Source organism: Brachyhypopomus gauderio, chromosome 14 (assembly GCF_052324685.1).
Source record: "Brachyhypopomus gauderio isolate BG-103 chromosome 14, BGAUD_0.2, whole genome shotgun sequence".
Lineage (NCBI taxonomy): Eukaryota > Metazoa > Chordata > Actinopteri > Gymnotiformes > Hypopomidae > Brachyhypopomus > Brachyhypopomus gauderio.
Genome location: NC_135224.1, coordinates 17,429,958 through 17,452,735, shown reverse-complemented (window position 1 = coordinate 17,452,735; position 22,778 = coordinate 17,429,958). Strand labels below are relative to the sequence as shown.

Here is a 22,778-nt window from a genome sequence, read left to right as displayed (position 1 = left end):
CAGCAGCACGAGTTTTAACAAAAACTAAAAAGTTTGATCACATTAGTCCCGTACTATCGTCATTACACTGGCTGCCAATTAGATTCCGTATTGACTATAAAATACTTTTATTAACATATAAAACGCTGCATGGCTTAGCTCCAGACTATCTTAGTGAACTTATTGAACAATATAACCCAGCGCGTTCACTTCGCTCGCAGGACGCAGGGTTATTAACTGTTCCTAGGATCAAAAAGATCACAGCAGGTGGAAGAGCCTTTTCTTTTAAAGCTCCACAATTGTGGAATAATCTTCCTGCCTCTATTCGGGACTCAGACACAGTCTCAATGTTTAAAACTCGATTAAAGACTCATCTGTTTAGTTTGGCCTTTGATTAATCTGTTACATATTTACTACATCTCGTATCTTTTCTCCGAGGTTCACCTGGAGAGTAACATTGCAGTCGGAGCCTACAATACCAGCATCGCTGCTCCGACACGGAATGAAAGCCTGGCGTTCATCAACAGACATTTACAGTGACAATATCATAACCCAGAACTTTCATTTTTACCTTTACTTAGTCTGATTGTGTGATTTGTGTGTGACTTGTGTATTTGTCTGTATTTTGTGTAATCTGTGTGTTAACGGGCCGCCCAATGGAGGATGGGTTCCCTTTTGAGTCTTGGTTCTCCCGAGGTTTCTTCCTATTCCCCACTATCTTAGGGAGTTTTTCCTCGCCACTGTCGCCCTTGGCTTGCTCATTAGGGTTCTGGACCCGTAGTATTGTTAACCTTTTAAATCCTGTAAGGCGCTTTGTGACAACATGTGTTGTGAAAAGCGCTATACAAATAAACTTTGATTGATTGATTGATTGATTGAACGGGAGGTGGAGAGTCGTGAAGTGGGCGTCTCCCCTATGGAGCTGGACCGGCCGACCGTGACGATCTTCTGTCCTCTTGAAAAACGGTTCCATTTAGAAACAGCTTTTTGTCATTTGCACAGTAAGGAAACAGGTTTCTGTGTACATTGAAATTCTTACTTTGCTCCTTGGCAGGAATACCAGATAGAAAATTAAAAGAATTTACATTAAAGCAAGAACAAAAAGCTAAATAAATATAAGGTAGTAGACTAAAATGCAGTAATGTAACTTGAAAGATGCAAAAATACTTTGATGATGTACTATGTTGAAAATACATAAAAATTTGCATAAAAAATGCAGTACATTCATCTTGGTGCGTTGTGTTCATGTCACCGGTGGGCGTGGCCAATCAGGGAGTTAGCCACCTGAGTGTTGTTTGTCTCTCTATGTACCAGTTGACTGCATGTTATTGTTTCCTTGGATTAAGTCACAGGTTTTTGAGTTAGTGCACTTCATTCCATTAAATCGCTTCCTTATTTTTGCTCTTCCCTTGCCCCTCTCAGTGTCATTATTTGATTATCCAATCTCCTCAGACAAACACTGGGCTTTAACTTTCACCATAGGGTCTGCAGCAGTTTCTCTCACTACCAGAAGAGCCTCTCTGACTTGCCCAGCCTGGTACCTTACTGCCTGAACGCTTTTTATGTTTCAGGAGGATCTGCCATCTTGGGGGGGAGGCTGAGAAGAGTTTGAATAATTTCATTAAATATCCAAAGTAGCCAGTGGCATCTGCTGAGCTCCTAGCAGCATCAACAACCACCAGATTTAAAGTGTGGGCACCACATGGGACAAAGAAGGCTCGTGAGTTCTGCTGAAGCAACCTCGCGTGAACACCTTTGTTCTTTCCCTTCATATTGGCACCATTGTCATAAGACTGTCCTCTGCAGTCCTCAAAGGGAATGTTAAGCTCCTCTAGTCTTTTGAGGATAAGAGATGATAAACTTTCTCCTGTTGACTTCTCTGCTACAAGAAAACCCATGAAATGTTCCTTAATGTGTGGCATGTCTTTGAGAGATACAACCCTGACAATGACAGAGAGTTGTTCCTTATGACTTGGATCAGGGGTGCAATCTAATATAATGGAGAAATACTTTGATCTCTTCCACTATATTTTCCAGTACTTTTCCACTGATGCACTCTATCAGTTCATTTTGGATTTTTTTGCCCAGGTAATGTGTGTGACTGCTAGTTCCATTTTTCACTCTGACAACATGCTGCTCCATTACTGGATCAAATTTTGCCATAAGCTCCACCTCTTTGAGAAAATTGCCATTGTCTGGTTTGTTTAATGTGTTAGTGGATCCCCTTAAAGCCATGTTTCTTTCAGCTAGGGACTGAATTATTGCCACCAATCTAATAAGAACTTCACGCCACCTCTTTCTCTCAGCCTCAGCAAGTGCCATCTCCTGCTTATCTATTGTTATCCCCTTTTCAAGATGAGCTTCTAATTCTTTCCATGTTGCCATGTGTGTACTGTGCTCCTGACGGTCCTCATGGGTCTTTAGAAGGTGGTTTGCATTTTTCCAATCCCTTAGCCCTTTAATTAGCCCTTAGCCTCTATTTAATTTGAAATCTCTCTGAGAAAACATTTAGCAGCAGAAGCAGTACAAACTGTCATTCATTTTTGAGTACATTAGCCAGCTTCTTTTGATATTTTCTCCATTTGCTAAGACTCTTAATCATGCTGGCACCTTCTCCCATCTTTTTGTTTGGGAAACGTGAAACTGTTCTTGATTTGAAATGGTTTTCTGAGAACAAACTCTATTCTTATCTTTTCAGTCAGTTCAGGGGGCCAGTCAGCAGGGTCTATTGATGGAGCATTTGTCCAGATGCCTGATGATGCAGCTTCACTTTGGTCTACTGAGGTGGAGGGGACAGGAGTCCCTGATGCAGCTTCATGTTGGTGTACTGAGGTGGAGGGATATGATCGTGTGATGCTGCTTCACTGGAAGGTGATGGAACAGAGGAGCATATGTGTGGTTTAATATATATTTATTTTTAAAAATTTGCAAGGCTAAGCTAATAATAGCACCATGGCTGGATTACTGACCGGGCCATTGGGGCCAGCGCACAGGGGCCCTTGAGATCAGGGGGCCCCGGGGGGGCCCTGGCCAAAAACTTTTTGCGATGCCTATGAACATTTATGGTACAATATATTTTTTATTTCCAAGGGCCCTCCATTTTAAGGTAATTTTTTGGGCTTTATAGAACTCTTAGCCAAATTTGACCCATTCCTAGCTGAGCACCTCCAAAGGTTTGGAGGTAAGGGAAAAGGTTTTGTGTCCTACTTATCATCAACAGTGTGTGAAGAATTGGATCCATTTGATGGGACAGAGAACAAAGCAGGCAATTGTTAATGAGATCAAAGAATCAAAATACTTCTCTGTTATAGTTGACTCCACTCCAGACCTTGCTCATGTGGACCACCTTACTTTTATTTTCAGGTTTGTTAATAATGACGGACATGTAGTTGAGCGTTTTCTAGCTTTTGAGCCTATTGGAGAATCTGGGCCTAGACTTATCCAACTGTAGGGGCCAGTCATATGATAATGCAAGTAACATGTCGGGAAAGTGGAGTCCAAGCTCATTTTAAACAAAGAAACCCTTTGATTTGTTATGTCCCCTGTGCAGCACATTCACTGAATTTAGTTGGTGTCAATGCTGTTGGGCAGAAGCTGGACATTTTTTTGACTTTGTACAGGCAATGTACACATTTTGTGCATCATCTACACACAGGTGGGGAAAGGTTTTCCGTGATACTGATATCAAACTCACACTGAAATCACTGTCAGGTACTCGATGGAGCGCACGAGCTGAGTCAACTAAGGGCGTACTCACACTAGGCTCTGTGATCCGGGCCCGGGCACGGTTGCCTGCCGAAGCACGGTTCGTTTGGCTAGTGTGAGCGCTCCAAACGTGCCAGGGCCCGGATCAGTTAACCGTGCTCGGGCCCGCTTGAAGAGGTGGGCCAGGGCACGATTCATGTGGACTCGGGCACGGTTCGCTTCTAGTGTGAGCGCTATCGGTGCCCGGGCCCGCTTGGTGCCTCGTCTGATTGGTTCATTTCGCTGGAACTCAAACATGACGTCAGTGATGCGACGCTCACGTTAAACAGTCATAGCGGCAAAGCGATTAGCAGACAATCGTTGTGTTAAATGATCGATAAATCTGTGCTTGCACCGTGTTTCTGCACTTCCAAAACGACTCCAAAAATACAATAAAAAGAGAATCGTGAACTCCATAGTGTTGTGCGAGCGCGCTTTTTTTCCAAATAAAGTCACGTTGTGGTGACGTAAGTGTGCTCGGGCCGGGTTGATGAAGCCAGTGTGAGTGCAGGCCAGAGGGGGAGGGGGGATAACCGGGCCCCAGCACGGAACCAGCAAACCGTGCCTAGTGTGAGTACGCCCTAAGGCTCTTTGGAAATATTATGCACAACTTTGAGAGGCATTGAATGATATGTCTAAATATATGGAGGAGAAATGTGTAACTCGAAGTGAAGCCTCTGCACTCTGTGACAAATTGGACAAGTTGGAGATGGCCTTCATAGCATACTTCTGGGACACAATACTACAGAGGTTCCAAGCCACAAGCCTGCAGCTGCAGAAGCATGATATTGACATATGTACAGCTACACAACTTCTCTTGTCTTTACGAGACTATGAGATAACTTTGAGGTGTTTGAAGGGGCAGCTTTAAATGTCACCACTGCTGTCTCCCAAGAGTACAGGCATGACCTCCAGCATACAAAGAAGCGGAAAATTATGTCTGATGATAGTGCAGAGCCAGGTGTAGCATTTAACGGAAAGGACAAGTTTCGGATCAAAATTTTCAATGTTGTCATTGACAAACTTGTGTCCTCTCTCTACCACCGTTTGAATGCATACACACACTTAACTGAGCTATTTGATGTTCTTTTCATGCCTGACAATATGTCCAACAGTGAGCTCACTTTAAAGGCTAACTCACTCGCTGCAGCATATCCTTCAGATCTGAACATGAGCTTGGCTGATGAATTGATACGATACAAATCATTCATAACAGAAAAAGAAAAACATCCTAGTAAAATGCTCAAAACCATGATAAATTTGAATTTACAGTCAACCTTTCCAAATGTCTACATAGCACTTAGACTTTTTTTGACTGTGCCTATCACAAATTGTTTGTGCAACTCTTTGCCCAGGGGCCCAGACCATCCTTAATCCGTCCTTGAATAGCACCTACTAGGATTGGGCAGTATGATGACAGTATTGTAAAATTGTGGCAGTATATTAAACACGTGATGCAACGTGCCAAATCTGTACTTTGAAAAATTTGGCGTATTCATTAAAAACATCTGTGGGAGGGGTCAGCAGTTGGTTATGGAGTGGCGGTTTTCACAAGGATCATACAGAGGGGAAAAAGCCATAATGACGACGAGTGCTAGTTATGAGTGAAGCGAACTGGTTTCAAAGAAAAACACGACTGCTACAGATTGGCAGCATTTTGGATTTGTTTCAAATTATAAGACAGAGCCAACAAACCTATATGAGTCAGTGTGTAAGATCTGCTTATAAAAATTCTCTGCCAAAGATGGAAACACATCAACATGCATTCTCATATTAAAACGAAGCACCCTTCAATTACAATTCAGCAGATGCTAGAAAAGTCCCGACTCAGTTACCACTTTAATTGGAGCTTTTTCCAAATACAAAAAATACAAAAGAGACGATAGAAGGCGAGTAGAGTCTCTAATCAATGAGGACTAAGGCCTGCTTATTTAGTTGTAGCGGATACATATGTTTATGGATTATGAACGGGGCACCATCCTGATTGCTCAGGAACCAGTATTGTGATAACGGAAATAGGTGGAATATGGTTTGATCAGTCTCATTACTAAAGGGTTAAGTTCTGGTTCCAGTGACCTAATACCATCGACCAAAATATGTATTTACCACCGTGACCAGATTAATGAATAAATGTCCAAATTTATTAAATGGTTAATATAGCAATTGTTACAAAACATATGGAATGATTTGGCTCAAAATGAAACTAAACCTATATGTGAATGTACTAATCTAAACTAGGGGTATGATAGTGAACAACAAAGAATATAAAATTAAACAACAGCGAATGATAAGCAGTTATCGACGGTCATGAGATTTAAATGGATTATATGACTACCCTAAGGCTTTCCTATTGTAGGACCCAGGGACGGACATAAGGTCTTTAGAGAGAGAATAGAAAAGGGAAAGAGAAAGTTTGGGCAGGTTAATGGTAACAGTATTCAGGGGCGCAGATGGCACTGGGGACGGGGGGGGACATGTCCCCTCCAGATTTATATTGACCCCATCCGAAATCTAGCATCTACAAGCATATGTATATATATTGTACAGCTTGGTCCCCCTCACTTCAGAATTTCCATCTGTGAAAACAGCATATAAACTGAGCGTCTTACGTTGAAGAAGAGGCGTGGTGACGCGGACCAACCGGTGCGCGTTCACGGTTCGTTTCTTGAGGCAGCAAAGGTCTGCGGAGCAGGTCACGCGAGACGGCTCGAATCGCGGATACTTAGCAGTGACGTCACAGTCGCAGCTGGAGGGTGCAGACAAACTTGTGCGGATAACTTGACTCAGAAAGAAGATGCGGTTGACTTGAAAGACTAGACTAAATAAAAGTACGTTTGATGACGACACGTAAAATAAAGAAGATAAAATAAAATAAAGAAGAATCTTGGACTTGAAATTGTTGGACTCGGTGAGAGCGTTAGTTGCGGTCTCTTAGCATCGCTCTACTGGACACTGCGGTGTTCGGCGTGAGTCCAGCAAACTGTTGGTCGCGATGGTTTGGCGTGTTTCCAACGAGTTCGAGTCTTTGAGTCTCGGCGAGTCTGGCGAAATTCTCCAAGTCCTTCCAAATCTACCAGGCTGCCAAGCTCATTGTCTCTATTCGAGCAAGGCCTTTTAAAACAACTTTTGGTGCGTCTTCCTTGGTCATCATGTCATTGACCATTTGGACTGTATTAATGAATATTCATTACCTCTGCCCGGACAGGGGAGAGAGAAAGGGAAAGAGAGAGAGGGGAGCGAGGAGTGCCCGTCTTTCCAGGTCTAGTTAATGACTTAACCAAAGAAGACAGATTAACACAATTTGAAGACAAAGGGGAATTCCCTATTCCTAAATAAATTGACTTACATACTCTGCCTAAATAAGAATTAATTTGGTTCTATTAGTCTACACATTGAGCCATTCTTAATTTCCACTTTGGACAATAAATGACACATAATGCACAGACAGGCATGAATGTGAGGTCACATAAGCACACATGAGAATGAATACATTTGATGAGTGACATACAAACTAATACATAGATGTGCATATGCCTAATATAGCACATTACATGTTTATACTTGGTTATCTATGAATCTAAATTTATATTTCTGTCACGTGCTTGGGGCGTGTGTTAACGTCGTCTGCGTCTACTTGTCTGCGTCAGTATATCTCCGTGGGTGTGGTTGTGTCTACACGTTACGTTTACACGTTACACGTTACGTGTCTGTGTTTCTTGTTCCTCGTGCGCCTTCTTGCGCAATACTTGTAAATAAAGCAGTGACGTTGGTCGCCAAAGCAAAGGATCCGTGTCTCATCCTTCGTGCTGCACCCAGCTTTACAATTACATTGGAATACAAGTGTATTGATATGTCTAAAATAAGGCAGCACAGGAATATGTGAGTACACAAGCCTCTATGACTCTAACACAGAATTAATGAGCATGCATGTCTAAACAGCAGAACACACAGTAATATATATATGCATGCCTGCATTCATTATACAATTTAAGACTACAAGAACAGGTATGTCTAACTACTGATACACAAAGTAATATATGCATCATTGTGGTTTGTTTATACAATGACAGGTATTCTAATAAAATCACTTAATACTGAATACATGAAAGATCATAAGTTGTGTCTTTATATCAACCACAGGGCACAGTGTTCACATTTAGAGGCACATGGTCCTGTGGTCCTTTGTCCTTAAAGGCTGGAAAGCTGAATACTGGTTTCAAGAATAATTAATCTTTCCTTGTATGGATGGTAGTCAAGTTCGGTGTCTCTAGACTGCATTCGCTGAGCTGGTTCCTGTAAGCTGAATCCCAATTCCGTGTACAGTTCAGATTTGGAGTTAGAGATCTCTGAAATATTTGTATTTTCAGTTCTGGATTTTAACACAGAACTTCCAATGGGTTTAAACTGTGGGCAATCAGATAAGGTTGGAATTTAGAGTTTTATGGTCCTTCCTGACTGTGGTCCCAGTGTCCTCCGAAGAAGGTTGATGTTGACCAGCCTCTCTTAGATGGCCTCTCTCCCAAGCTCAGGAGATCATAAGGTCAGCATTGTAGGCTTTTGGGAGGTAAACACCACTATGGATGTGGGTCCTTTGGGGCCTGTTGCTGGGTAAAGAATCAGTGTTTATCTTATACAATCAAAGAGATCTGGGTGAGTCAGTCGCTCAGTTCGGCAGGCGACAGTTTGGGTGTGACACAGTTTGGGTGTCACAGTGAAATGGCGTTTAGCTGTCTCCACTACATAGTCAAAATGGGGGGGGGGGGGGGGCAAATTTCTTTAACAAGTTTAGGGAAGGGGGTAACTGACTTTGCTAGCTAGTAACTACAGTATTTTTCTGAAGGGAACTTTTACTGTACAACATACCAGACATGTGAACAAGTCACTAAGTTGCAAGTAACAAGCAAGTCTCAAGTCTTCACAATCAAGTCTCGAGTCAAGTCCCAAGTCAATACAATCAAGTCTCGAGTCAAGTCCCAAGTCAATACAAGCGAGTCTCGAGTCAAGTCCCAAGTCTTAAACTTCAAGTCCTAGTCAAGTCACCATATGTAATTTCAATATTTAACACAAATGATGCAGTTGATTAGTAGTATATTAAGTTAGTCAGACTAACTAACGTTACTCACTAACGTGAGATGTCGTCGCAATTGTCGTCGCCAACACCCCCCTCCCCTCACCTCAGTGACTTTCGTTCGTCCGTTCGTCCGTCCGTCCCTGGTCCCCGCTTTCGATTTATCGTTGGTGCGGACCGCTCACACAAGTCAGGTTGCTCATGTGGACCCCTGTAAAAGTTAATTTTCGACCCCTGAGTTTGAAGTGGTCGCATTTCCATCTCTTATCCTGACTCCACATCTCTTGCATGTCGCAGTTCTTCTTTTATTCACAACAGCATAATCTTTATAATTGAACAGGATAATTTTTGGGAGCATGTTGCTTGTCCTCTCCGCACAAATTCAACGCTGCTGCCCCCCCCTCCCCCTCTCCCCCGATCGGCTGCAGAACTTCACCTGTAGTTAGGTTACGGATAAACTGAGCTGAGCAGTTCACATTTTACACCATTTAATACTAAATCATCCAGTTATGTGATTCTATATTACTTATTTATTATGTTAAAATTAGGGTGACCAGACGTCCTCTTTTTCCCAGACATATCCTACTTTTGAGACCTAAAAAAAATTTCCGGGGGTAATTTCAAAATCGTCCAGGATTTTGCGAAGTAAGTGTGGGTAGATCGCATGACATTAAAAAGTAGTGTATGAATGACAGGCTATCATCCATCTGCACTGACGGTTGTATTTTGATTCACATACATGGTAGCCAATCCGACGTCTAGGGTTTGACACACGCTATCCCCCCGTCAACTATTGACACACACGCCGCTAAAAAATAAATTTGTAAAAGGTGTCCTCCTTTTCAGAAACCCAAATCTGGTCAGTCTAGTTAAAATAAGGATTTCAAGTCTTTTAAAGTCTTAAAGCTCAAGTCCGATTCCAAGTCCAAGACAGTAAAGGTAAAGTCTAAGTCAAGTCGCAAGTCTTCAGTGATGTTGTCGAGTCAAGTCACAAGTCATCAGTTTAATGACTCGAGTCGGACTCGAGTCCAAGTCATGTGACTCGAGTCCACATGTCTGCAACATACAGTATAGTGTAATTCACCATATTATATTACCTTTGGTTTTTTGCTGCCTTTTTTCCTCTTCTTTTCTCCTTTTTCCAAGTACCCGTCGCTGCAGAATCAAAAGTCCAGGGGGTGGAGCTGGATCTAGATCCAACTCCTCCCACCGTCCATAGTTTCTTTTGGTCAGTCCAGGGGGTGGGCGGAGCTGCATCTAATCCAACTCCTCCTACGTGTCGCTTACGTTTTCCGACCAGGAAATAGAAATCCAGTAAATTCACCCTTTTACCGATCAAAATGTTCTTTGAATATTATTTAAATAACACAATACACATTTTTTTAAGTTTACAAGAAAACGTAAAAGTGGACAGGAATAATGATCTGTGATTGCCAACATAATAAAGTACAGTACATTTCTTAAATATGTACTATTTCATTTTTTTTTACCTTTAATAAAATTACTTTTTTCGTTAGAGCGGAACACTTCAGGTGTGCAGAATGGACAGTGGTATTTACTGCAACATGTAGTGCACTGCACAACTGAAAGCGTCTGTCCTTTTTTCAAAACCGTGATATGCATCTATAGATGGATGGAAAAATATAAATAGCATTATATTAGTTGTGAAGTTTTTCAGTGAACTGATTAATGAGGATCATGGCCGTTACATGCACACACTACTGAATTACCCCCCTCGACGTGTCCATGCGGTACCGAACAGGACAAGCATTACAAATTATAACTACAGCAAACACTAATTAATTTAACAGTTTATGTCCAATATGAAGAACACAACATACATAAGTATTTAATATATCTGTATTCTGTTTAGCTAACCGCTTGTCTTCTTGTGACGCTGGCGTGTGGGAGGAAGGAGGAGACACGACGAGCGTCTTGCGGTGAAACACAGAACGTTTAATACAAAAACACGCAAAGCCCAGCACAGATAATGTAAGCCCGCAAATGCGGAGGCTTACAGAGGCATGAACTTTAGACAAAGACGAGCACAAGACACTGCGCGAACGCACATTAAATAGGTTGTTAACACAGACCCTCGTGATCTCGAGACAAGGCACAGGTGAGACTACGAACACGCTCACAGACAACCCACACCCACGGAACTACTAATATGGACATAACAGCAGACGACATAACGGCACGCCCACAGGGAAGGGTCCGGAGCTGTGACCGTGACACTTCTAACATCAGTTTTTACCGTCACTTACTTAGACACCTAGATTAGATAAACTTAACAGTGGCTGTACGTGCAAACAGATACAGTCAGATTTAGTATAATCACCAAAGGAAACTAGTTACTAACATTAGCGAGATGAAAATTGGTTTATTATTAACCTACTTTCACATTCATGATTGTTCACAAATGAACGGCATGTGAGTAAATAAGAATAGCAATTTAGGACGACAACGGTGATTTGGAATGGCTCTAGATCTAGATCTAGATCCAGCTCCACCCCCTGGACTTTTGCTTCTGCAGCGACGGGTATCTCCCTTTTTCTCCCCTGAGCACCAGAGAACTTCGGTCTTTTTGGCATCTTTCCGGAGAGATGTCACTCACTCTATGGCGTTGTTTTTTTAGTAAGTAAGTAAAATTTATTTATAAAGCACTTTCTATGCCACCAAGGTTGCCCAAAGTGCTGTACATGTTCTCATAAATAATGTGTAAAATACAGAAATACAACAATCAAAATAAAAATAAAATAAAATAGCATAACATACATCAATGCACCCAACATACCACAGTGTCTTACTGAACAAATGCAAGTTTGTATAAATAGGTTTTTAAACCTGATTTAAAAGCCGAGACAGAGGTAGCATGACGAATGTCAGGTGGTAGGTTATTCCACAGTTTCGGAGCGTACACTGAAAAAGCACGATCTCCTCTGAGTTTTAAATGAGCGCTGAGCGCTGCCTGATTGGAGATTGGAGTAAATCTGAGATGTAAGAAGAAGAAGAAACAGTAAAGAGGGGCGCAGAGCGAGCGGGGGGAGGGGGCTAATTTGACTAATATTATTAAACAATGAAGTTGTGATTATGTGGACTTTGTTTGTTTTCATATTTCTGAATTATTACTTTGTTAAAAAAAATTAAAAATAAAAATAAATAAATAACGCGTTCACGCGAGCGCCCCCCTGGACAGCCGGCGCCCCTAGCATTTGCCTATATCGCCTAATGGAAGGGCCGGCCCTGAGTCCAAGCAAAGTGTGAGAGAAATTACGCCATTTTGCTTATGTCATTTAAAATTACAAAAGAACATTATGATTTAGTACATGTCATTCTGATTAGCAGAAGGACTGTGAATAGTGTGATTTATGTAATGTATGTAATCATGTACTTGTGTATGTATGTGTGTATATTGTAACCTGCATCAGGGGAATGTGCAGAGACAGAAAGCACTATGTTATCTGTTATCCCACTGCTAGGAGCTGAACCACCAGCCGTTTCTGTGTACAACTAATACGTCAGCACCTTAAATCTGTAGCAAGAGAGATGCAGGTGCATCTAGCTTGATCTGCCAGTGTCCATCCTTTTCATCTAAAATGAAGAAAACTCTTCTCTGCAAGCTTGCTTTGAACATCTGTGTGAATGGAATAATGCTGACACTTGTTTGCTTTGTTTAAGCAAAGGAGGATCAAGACAAAGACTTAGAGATCCATTCTTTTTTTCAGTTATCACCAAACTGGTAATCCAGTTTGTTGGTTCGGTGACTGGAGTGAAAACATCTGCTTTCTCTAGCTTAGCTAATGTCTCCCTCAACTTATCCATGACTGTGAATCGGATTTTCCGGCAGCCATGTATAACTGGTGTTGCATCAGGGTCAACATGAATGTGGTGTTCACCTGGACACTCACCCAGTCCATGGAATATTTTAGGATATTTTATTCACTAGCTCCTCTTTTGTTGTCGGCGAGCATTCTCTTATGTCTTCAATGAGGTTATGAGGTTAATCTCTTGGCATGCTGCTCTACCCAGTACTGGGCATGCTGTTTGCCTGGTAATATAGAACAGCAACCTTACCTCTGCACGCTCAGTACTACATTTCAATTGGACACATCCGGCTGGTGTGATTTTTGCACCTCCATAAGCAACCAGTTTCATGTCTGTAAGATTTAAGTGCAGACTTCCTGGCATCTTTCCGACCTGTTCTAGAGGCAAAACATTTGCATCAGCACCAGTGTCAGGCTTGAAGTTAACTAGTACTCCTCTGATGAGCAGTGTTGCATGCCAAGCTTCATCATTTAACCGAGTGCATTCAAGACTACCAAACACTGATCTGACCCTACACATGCACAAAAAGACTGCAGTGAACATTGCACTGTACCAGCACTACACTGTCATGTCTGTCAATTGTCTCTGGTCTGTTGTATTTATTGTATTTATTGTAGTGTTTTGGTACTGTTGTGAAATTGTCCCATGTTGTACATTTTGCACGTTGTATTCTTACCCTGTGGCACTTTATGTCGTCTATTGTATTGTTGATTCGTGTTGCACCACGGTTCCGGAGGAACATAATTTCGTTACACTGTGTACCTGTACTCAGATGTAATGACAATAAAAAGCCTCTTGACTTGACTCTTGACTTTAGTGTTCTTCAGTTACCATGCTTTGTGTGTTTTAAGGTCTCTTCTAGAGCATGGATTCCTCCTTCTTTCTCCGGGCAGCCGTTACATTAATCTGCTCCCTGGCATTCAATGGCTTTGGTCAAAGTAAGCTTGGGCTCTCAGAGTAATTTCTCTTTAATGCTGAACTGTTCCATATCTGCTCTGTGTGAGGTTATCTACAGTGGAACAACGTGAAGTTCTCCTTAGCTTTCTATGCTGTTACCTCACTCCGTTTCAGCACACTGGCAGAAGCTTCTGACACCATGTTATGGTTCATCTTGATTCATGCGTTCATGTAGACAGAAGAAATGGGAGAACATAAAAGATACAGCCGATGTGTTTATTCACATCTAGCCCTAGTACAGAGAGTGAAGCTGTGTCCGAAATAGCCTACTACATACTACTGGCGTACTGCATGGTCCCCAAATCAGTTTGCAGTATGTGAATAAAAATAATTTTTCCAGTATGCAAAACATCCCCAGATGACATACTACTTCCGCAAAATATTCCAGTACGCGAACAGAGCTATCTTCGTGGTGTACTGCATCCCATCATGCAACGCTATGTTCATGTGACCTTGTAGTATGCTTTGCTTTTGTCGCATTCTGGAAACTACTGCATACTACTACGAGGACCAGTATGCAGTATCCAGTACATACTGAGTGCAGTATGCAGTAGGCTATTTCGAACACAGCCCAAGTCTCACAGCTAGTTTTAACTCTCTACCTCATTACAGCTCTACCGTAAACCTAGGGTTAGGGTGCTGCACCTTGTACTAGTTGCATTACCATAACGTAATAGAAACATCCACTTACCTAAAAAATACTCTACAATGACTGTGGTCACCTCCAGGCCCCTCCCTTTAGTTATGTTGACATAGATAAGCCTGTTGGAGCCCATGCTTATCATTGGCATGTGTGCTATATACATATTTACATGTGTTATATACATATATTACATATTTAACCCACCTATTATGTGCATTCTTGTAAAACAGCCGTGATGTTTAGGGTAACTTTGACCCTGGTGCATGTTTAATTGTTCAAAAGATGTCTGAAACCAAAAAAATCCTAACAAACAGTGTGAATATTTAATTACTAACTACATTACTAATTATTCTATCAATATTTAGTGCAATGGTGTTCCTTACTTGTAACAGGTAATGGTTCAATTAGGATCGTTTTTCATAAAAATGTGAAAATTCCCATGTTCAAACTATGATACCAAACACACACAACACTCTCATACACTTATACACACACACTCACACACATACACACACACATACACACACACAAAAACACACACACACACACACACACACACATACACAGACACACATACACACACATACACAGACATACACACACACACACACAAACACACACATACACACACACACACACATACACACACACTCTCATACACACATACACACACACACACATATATACATACACATACACACAAACACACACACAAACACATACACAAACACACACTCTCATACACACACACACACAAACACAAACACACACTCAAACACACACACAAACACACACTCAAACACACACACACACACTCAAACACACACACAAACACACACACACACAATTGTACACACACACACACACACACACACACACATACACACACATACACACACACAAATAAATAAAATAAAAATAAATTTTTTTTAAAAAGGGTCAAAAATTTAAAAAAGGGTCAAATTTACCCGAACAGTATCTATGTGATATAAACATGCAGGGGGTGGTTGCAAATAACTGACATTAATTATTTTCATATAATATGTTGATTATACTAATTAACCCTAGCAGAAGAAGTTTCATACTGAAAAAATTATTTTAAATAGTTTTCCTACATCTTCAAACTTTGAAAAGGGTCAAATTGACCCACAACACGATAGGAGGGTCTGCATTTTATATCTTGGTTACGTACTTCTACAAAGACAATTCCATAAAGCACCTAGAAATGGTTTGCTTTGCCAGTGGATGTGCTGATGCTGTCAACTACCACATTGAAGGGACTGTTCTGCTTAGAGGTAGAACTATGAATATGAACTGCTACTAGCTGGGCCACTCAATGGAAGATGCATTCCCTTTGGAGTCTTGGTCCTCCCAAGGTTTCTTCCTAATCCCAGCTATAGAGTTTTCCCTTGTCACTGTGGGCCCTGGCTTGCCCATTAGGGATCTGGACCCATGCATTTGTAAAGCTTACATTAAAAATACATTTAATAATATATTGACTTGACATTTTGGCTTTACATACAACAGTAATTAATCTATTTGGTTCTAGAATTAGCTTCATAGTTACATTTCTTGACTTGTACAGTTCACTATACATCATAAACATTTGGTTTTTATATTATTACCTTTTTATTTTCTTGCATATTATGAAACAGCAAGCATATGGCTTTGATTACTGCTTATGCGTAATGTTCTATTGGTACTTCAAGAATTTGACAGTTAAATAAACACAAAAGGTAACATTTGTCCATCTATACAGTGCACAGCTTCATAAATATCAGTTATAGCATTTCACCTGCCTTCTGTGAAATGTCAAATACTAAAATATATAAAATATTTAATATACTAAATATTACACTTCATACACTCATCACAGAAACACAGGTGTAGAAGTTTGTGGGAGGATGGCGCAACGTTATTATGACATCACAGTTACCCATAGTTACCGGCACAGTTACCCATAGTTACCCTATGTATACAAAGTCCTGTTCGGGTTCATTAGTTCATTACCATATTCCGGCAAGACGACGATAGGATCAAGAAAAGGCGCGTCAGGTCAAACCGATATTTACGCACAGCGATTAAGACATGGATCGTTCCCTTTCTCCTAAGGGTAAGTCACGCTATTTTTTCAGTATCGGTTTACAGGACGTTATTGAATAGAAAACATAAGCACATTTTTCCAAGACCGACTTAACCCAAGTTTTTTGGAGAAGCATGACTAACCTATGTTAGCATTGCTAAATTATCTAGCTAACGTTAGAAGACATTAGCGCCATTAATACTAATTTATTTTACCAGTACATCATGGGGTGTGGTGGTTAACGCTGTCCGGGTCAGGAGCATTTGACACGCAATTAAATTGATTATTTTTATACATTTCAACTGAAGGTACAAAGTTAATGAAATCAACACTTACTGGAAAAAGATAAATGGAACACATTCAACATTCAAAACATATTATTACCCAACGAAATACTCGAGCTCAGTAATTTCTAATCGTTTTAAACACCGCAAAATCATGGACGGATTGTTCTGAGAGACAGACTGCATTAAATATCCTACCTGCAGCAGAAACCAGAAAGGGCTACTGAACCACTGCTGTGCGTAAATGCGCACATTGTGATTAATTTAAAAACGCTCCTCCAAACTTTCCATATGCAGAGAAACTGCCAACGTCTGAGCAGTAGCCGCTTGTCCTTCTGTTGACTGCTTGCTCGCTTCGTAGCAAAGTGACGGCTGATATTGTACTCTTTGAAAACTGCAACCGTTTTGGCATGTCAGACATACAGCCGTTGATCGGACCTCCGTGAAAAAATAATTTGTTGTCCACTTGTTTTTTTAAACACTCGGCACTCCGTGTCCACTTTTCTTTTCTTTGCTCCGCTCATTTTTACCGAAGGGCAAAACGGCAGCAGGAAAGTTCCACTCCAACAGGTCAATGTGTCTGGACTAATGCGCTATATATTGGGGGAAACGAGGATATTGCAAATGAAAGGGTGAAAAGGGGAAATGAATGACGATTTTACTATAATTTAGACACGTTCGGCGGGTCGCATTAAACGTGATTTGTTGGGGGTGGCGAACGTAACACTCGTGACGGAGTGTTTTTTTCAATAGCCCTGAAATAAATGCTCCGGTTTAAAATTAATTCTCCCGTCAAAATAAAAAAATATTTTTAACAATTTATTCTGGGTCCTTACAGGACTGCGTTCGGGTCCGGATCCGGACCACCGTCCGCCTGTTAGTGGTCTATACAAACTAAATTGTGTTGGGTAATTTCCACTTCCAGTGAGCTAACACATCCTATCTTGCATGTATCTTGCGATCGCAATTACTACTACAAATAACGATACACACACTATATTTGCTTATATATATATAATTATGATATATAATTATCTGGTGTCTTAGTAGTGAAAGGCATGGGAGTTTAAAATAAACTCTAACTTCCGAAAAAAGGACGTATTCAACAAAATTTCACAATAGAGCCAATGGATGGGACTTTTAACTTTTTAAAATCCACCTCGCAAGTAGGAGCAATCCACCGAACACAACGCGAGCTGTAATCTCGCCACTCCACAAAACACCCCCCCCCCCCATGTCAAAATAAATGACCCCCAATATAAATGATGCATTATGTTGCTAATATTATGTTATATGGCTAATGTTAAAATAATCCTAATGTTACTTAAAGGTTACAAAAACATTGTGTTCTCTTCATTTTAGCTGAGGGCAAGGGGAGCAAGCCCAGGAAAGTGGCCCAGTTCAGGCAGAACTCTGTGGTGCCTGGACCCTCCAGGTGCAGGGACTGCAAGGCCACTACAAGCAGAGCCTCTTCCAACTCTGACACACCAAGTCCCAGGAGCAGAAAGATCAAGAGTGAAGGGGACAAAGAGGACATCACAGTTTTGGTGCCCGTTGGATGTGGTGAAAAGTCCACACACACCTCGTGGCCCAGTGAGAAAAAGAAGAGGAGGAAGCGCTCTGCCCCGACTGAAGGTCCCGTGGCGGCGTCCCGCTCCTCTGCAAAGCGAGGGAGAGAAGAGGAACCCCTGAGGCAGAGTAGGAAGAGAACAGGGGATGCTCCTCAAGACTTGGCACCCCACCCCATGGAGACGCAGGCGAGGAAGAGGAAGAGAGAGGAGGAGTGCCTAGGTCTGTCTAGAGTAACACCTTCAACACTACCAGCATTTTACACCTGCTGAATTTTTTTTGACTGAATCTTATGTTGTGCAAGGATGTAACTTTTTTTGTTTCATGTAGAGAGCTTCACTTCACGCTACACTTTGGGAGATCTCCTGGGCACAGGAGGATGCGGCGCAGTGTATGCAGGAGTCCGCGATGCTGATGGAAAACAGGTGAGCATCAGCACACAATACAAGAATGATTGTGGGACCTAATTTCTATTTTAGATTGTGATAAGAACTTTGAAGGAGCTATGCGTTTTCCATAGAGAGCCTTTGTTATTCACATGGCAATCAAGTGGTCAAGTTTAATGTGCCTTGACCTTTTTCCACTTTTTGAAAGATCCTGATTATACAATGTGATAAGCTTGACAATCTGTGGATGAGTATTTATCAGACTCCAGATTTATGAGTTACCCGAGAAGCTGTGGCTACCATCTGCAAGCCCTTAGATATGTTAAATGTATTGGCTGTTTTGTGTAAACAACTTCACTTGCTGTGTTTTTCATGTGACCAGATCGCCATTAAATTTGTGCCAAAGTCTGACAAAGAGGAGTTCATCACTGTTGTAAGTCCAATATCTTTACTTACGTAATATTGCAACAATGTCTGGAACTTTTTAGATGGGTAAAACTGCAAAGGGACTATAAACGCAAAGCTGTTAATTTTCCATTCAGTGACTCCTCCCAACACAAAAGGAAAACAGTTCACTTTTTAGATTCAGGTTTCATCTAATGATTGGTACCAATTCAGATCCCTTTCATGTTAACCTGCTAACCATAATTCCACTATAAAACTTCAAACCCATACTAACCATGAGTTCCTTAATTTTAGCCTGGCGAAACTCGCAGTCTCCCCATAGAGGTGGCTTTAATGGAGATGGTGTGTAAGCCACCTCGTTGTGAGCATATTGTGGAGCTCCTAGAATGGTTTGAGTGCGAGGACTGCTTCATCTTGATTCTGGAGCGACCCATCCCGTGCATGGACCTGTTTGACTTCTCGGTCTTGCACCAAGACCAACTGCCTGAGCCACAGGCACGACTGATCATGCGTCAGGTGGTTCAGGCTGTCCTTCACTGCCATGACCGTGGAGTTCTGCATAGAGACGTCAAGGAAGAGAACCTTCTGGTGAACCCAGACACCCTTGATGTCAAGTTGATCGACTTTGGCTGTGGCGATCTGCTTACGACCGGACCATACAGGCTCTTTAAAGGTTATTCACCATAGGAATGAAATGTGCACCTCAAGTTAAAAAATGGGATCAAATTAGAGACTATTATAAACTTTTTATTTTGTTACTGACTGATGATTCTCTCTCGTTGTCTCAGGCACTGAGGTATACCGCCCACCTGAATGGCTGGTTGACGGGGCGTATGAGGGCCGTCAAGCCACCATCTGGAGTCTGGGTGTGCTCCTCTTCAGTATTATCTGTGGACATGTGCCCTTTGAGAAGGAGGAGGATATTGTTGAGGCAGACCCGTGCTTCAAGGGAAACCCATCCAGAGGTGAAAAGGCAGAAGCATCTTTAAGATAACTAGAAAGTCTAAATTGCAAAATGATCATTTATGTAATTATTTCATCTGGTAATGTAATACCACAGATTGATAAAATGGACTAATGAAGAATGGAGAATTGGCAATACAACATTTTGTAACCGTCTTAAAATTATAAAAAGACTTGTTGAGTCTTTTTTGTTAGTGATGGAGGATTCTGTACAGTTCTGTCATTTTAAAAACATTGAATAAGCCATTAGAACAGTCAGATCAGAGGTTTCAGATGGTAACTGATTTCCTTTCTCAACTAATTCCGTTGCTACACACACAGAGTGCCGCCATCTGATAACATGGTGTCTGCAAAAGGACCCTGAAAAACGTCCTGAGCTCGAGGATGTTCTTGCACATGAGTGGTTTTTAGAAGGACTTCAGAACTAATTCAGGTTAGACAGGGAGTGTAGAGGTAAATGGTACTGGGCATGAGACTAGAGGACAGTGCAAAATTAAATTGCAAGGTGCAGTGTAATATTGGATGAGCTTATCAAGTTGTTGCTTATGGACCAGAAAAATCTGGGTCAGGCATAGTGTACTATATAACAATTGAATGCTATAAGTGGTATATGCTTATATGTAGTACTTTATTAATCGAAAATGCAATTTAGGATTGTACTATCTGTACTGTTCCTCTATTTATTCTGAGTTCTAAATGGTTTTTTTCCCCCCAATTCCATAGATTCAGTTTTGAGGACCACATAAACCAGCAAACCTCTGGACAGCATCAGAAGGATGAGCAGCTTGAGTGTTTGGGACAGTGAAGATCCTGCCTTCCAGAAATAAAATAAAAAAATGTGCAGTTTGTGGTCCATGTCTTGGATTTTATTTTAGAACAAACACTTACGCAATTGCTCAAACAGAATGAATACTGTCTTCTTGGATATTCTTCAAGTGATCTACTAGAAACTGAAATGAAACTGTTGGGTAATATATAATGTAATATAATTGACATTGTCTAAGATTCTTAATGTGTTAGATTGACGTGCACTTGGTGAATGTCAAGTTGGGTGATATTAAGTTTATTATGATTAATATACACTGTTCAATTTATTTATATAGCGCATTTTACAACACATGTTGTCACAAAGCAGCTTTACAATCGTATGGGTCCAGATCCCTAATGAGCAAGCCAAAGGCGACAGTGGCAAGGGAAAAACTCCCTATGATGGTGGGGATTAGGAAGAAACCTCGGGAGGACCAAGACATTTGGGAACACATAAAGGGAACACTTAAACATCACAATGTAACTCCAAGTGAACCACACTTTGGTGAAACCAACCTATTCAGTTAGGAAGCAACACTGAATCAATTTCAGCTGCTGTTGTGCAAATGGAACAGACAACAGGTAGAAATGAGAGGCAATTAGCAAGACGCCTCTTATAAGAGTGGTTCTGCAGACCTTTTCTCTGTTCTCATCCTTTCTGGCTGATGTTTTGGTCATTTTGTCAGTTCTCTCACCATAGAGGTAGCATGATGCGGTGTCTACAACCCATAGAAGTTGCTCAGGTTGTGCAGCTCATCCAGGCTGGCACATGAATGTGAGCTGGGGAAAGAAGGTTTGCTGTGTCTGTCAGCACAGTGTCCAGATCATGGAGCAGATACCAGGAGACATAGAGGGGGACGTAGGAGGGCAACAACCCAGCAGCAAGACCACTATCTCCTCCTTTGTGCAAAGAGGAACAGGAGGAGCAGGTGTCAGAGCCCTGCAAAATCACCTCCAGCAGGCCACTAATATTCATCTTTCTGCTCAAACTGTCAATTTAATGGGTTAAAAACCAAATAGAAGATTCAACACGAGTTTCAAAATCTCAAGTCTGTCAAGTGTGTTGCAGATCCAGACCTGGACAGACGTCCCAGGTGACCCCGACCTGTCCCAACAGCCCCACCTCCTCCCTCCAACGACGCAACCCCAAGACCAGCGAAACCTCTTCCTCCTCCGAAGCACCCGGTCAGCCCAGTGGCGTTGCACACGGGATCACGTGACGTGCAGGATGCGACAGACTGGCCAAGCCGAGAACTGATGGTCTGCGACAGCGAATCGTCCCTGCCCCCGCCTCCAGAGGAGTGGTCGATGGTTCTGGCAACAACCAACGATCAGGTGACGTGCCCAATGGTGGAGGTGGCGGGGCAGGACGAGCCTATGCTGGTTATGAGAACATGGACTTTAACGGACTCACAGAAAATCATAAAGCAATCCGGACACCCCAAGGACGTGGGGGGTTGCAGGTTTGCGGATGAACTGGAGTTGTTTTGCCGTGAGTTCAGACCGACATCACATGAGTTGCGACGTCTTCTGTGCCTGAAGCTGGAAATAGATGTGGCTGGATGGACTGGCCAGCTGAAAACAGACGTCTGACCAACACAAAGTGAACACATGCAGAAATCCAGCTAAAGAGGGTGAGTAACCAGAGGACACAGAAGCAAGAAAAAGAAGCGCATCAAACATACCTAGCCAAGCAAAGCGATCATCAAAAGTTGGCAACCCAGGGGTTGACTGGTGACGATCCGGAAGGGTCAGGTAAGACAAACTGTTCCCATGCTTTGCAATGAAGAAATGCTTTCGCTAACACATGCTGATGGTGTTGATAATGATTAAATGCTTTGCAATGAAGAAATGCTTTTGCCTATAAACGTAGATGACACGTAGGTAAAGTGATTAAACCTGCTACTGAGTTTTTGCTAAATAAATGTGTTTTGATATAAAATGTGTTTTGTTTTGATATATTTGAGATAAGCGAGCTCCTATCGACAGCAGACGCCTCTGAACTGTCAGAGCGGGCGGGAGCAATACAAAGGGAGGGGGTATTACTGCAAAAAATTTGGCA

General features: G+C 41.8%; 1 protein-coding gene across 3 annotated transcripts; it reads left to right on the top strand.

The window, feature by feature from the left end:
- The first annotated feature begins 16,249 nt into the window (after positions 1-16,249).
- LOC143475207 (serine/threonine-protein kinase pim-1-like) lies at positions 16,250-20,723 on the top strand. 3 transcript variants are annotated; one of them, XM_076972974.1, is made up of 8 exons: positions 16,250-16,332; positions 17,949-18,377; positions 18,486-18,580; positions 18,924-18,974; positions 19,241-19,619; positions 19,735-19,911; positions 20,231-20,342; positions 20,633-20,723. In XM_076972974.1, exons 1-7 carry the CDS (start codon positions 16,308-16,310, stop codon positions 20,335-20,337), a joined length of 1,263 nt encoding a protein of 420 aa, XP_076829089.1. In that variant the 5' UTR covers positions 16,250-16,307; the 3' UTR covers positions 20,338-20,342; positions 20,633-20,723. The 3 variants fall into 3 exon arrangements, with proteins under 3 accessions (XP_076829089.1, XP_076829090.1, XP_076829088.1); XM_076972975.1 differs by lacking the exon at positions 20,231-20,342 and having other exon boundaries at positions 20,633-20,716; XM_076972973.1 differs by lacking the exon at positions 20,633-20,723 and having other exon boundaries at positions 20,231-20,622.
- Positions 20,724-22,778: the final 2,055 nt, after the last annotated feature.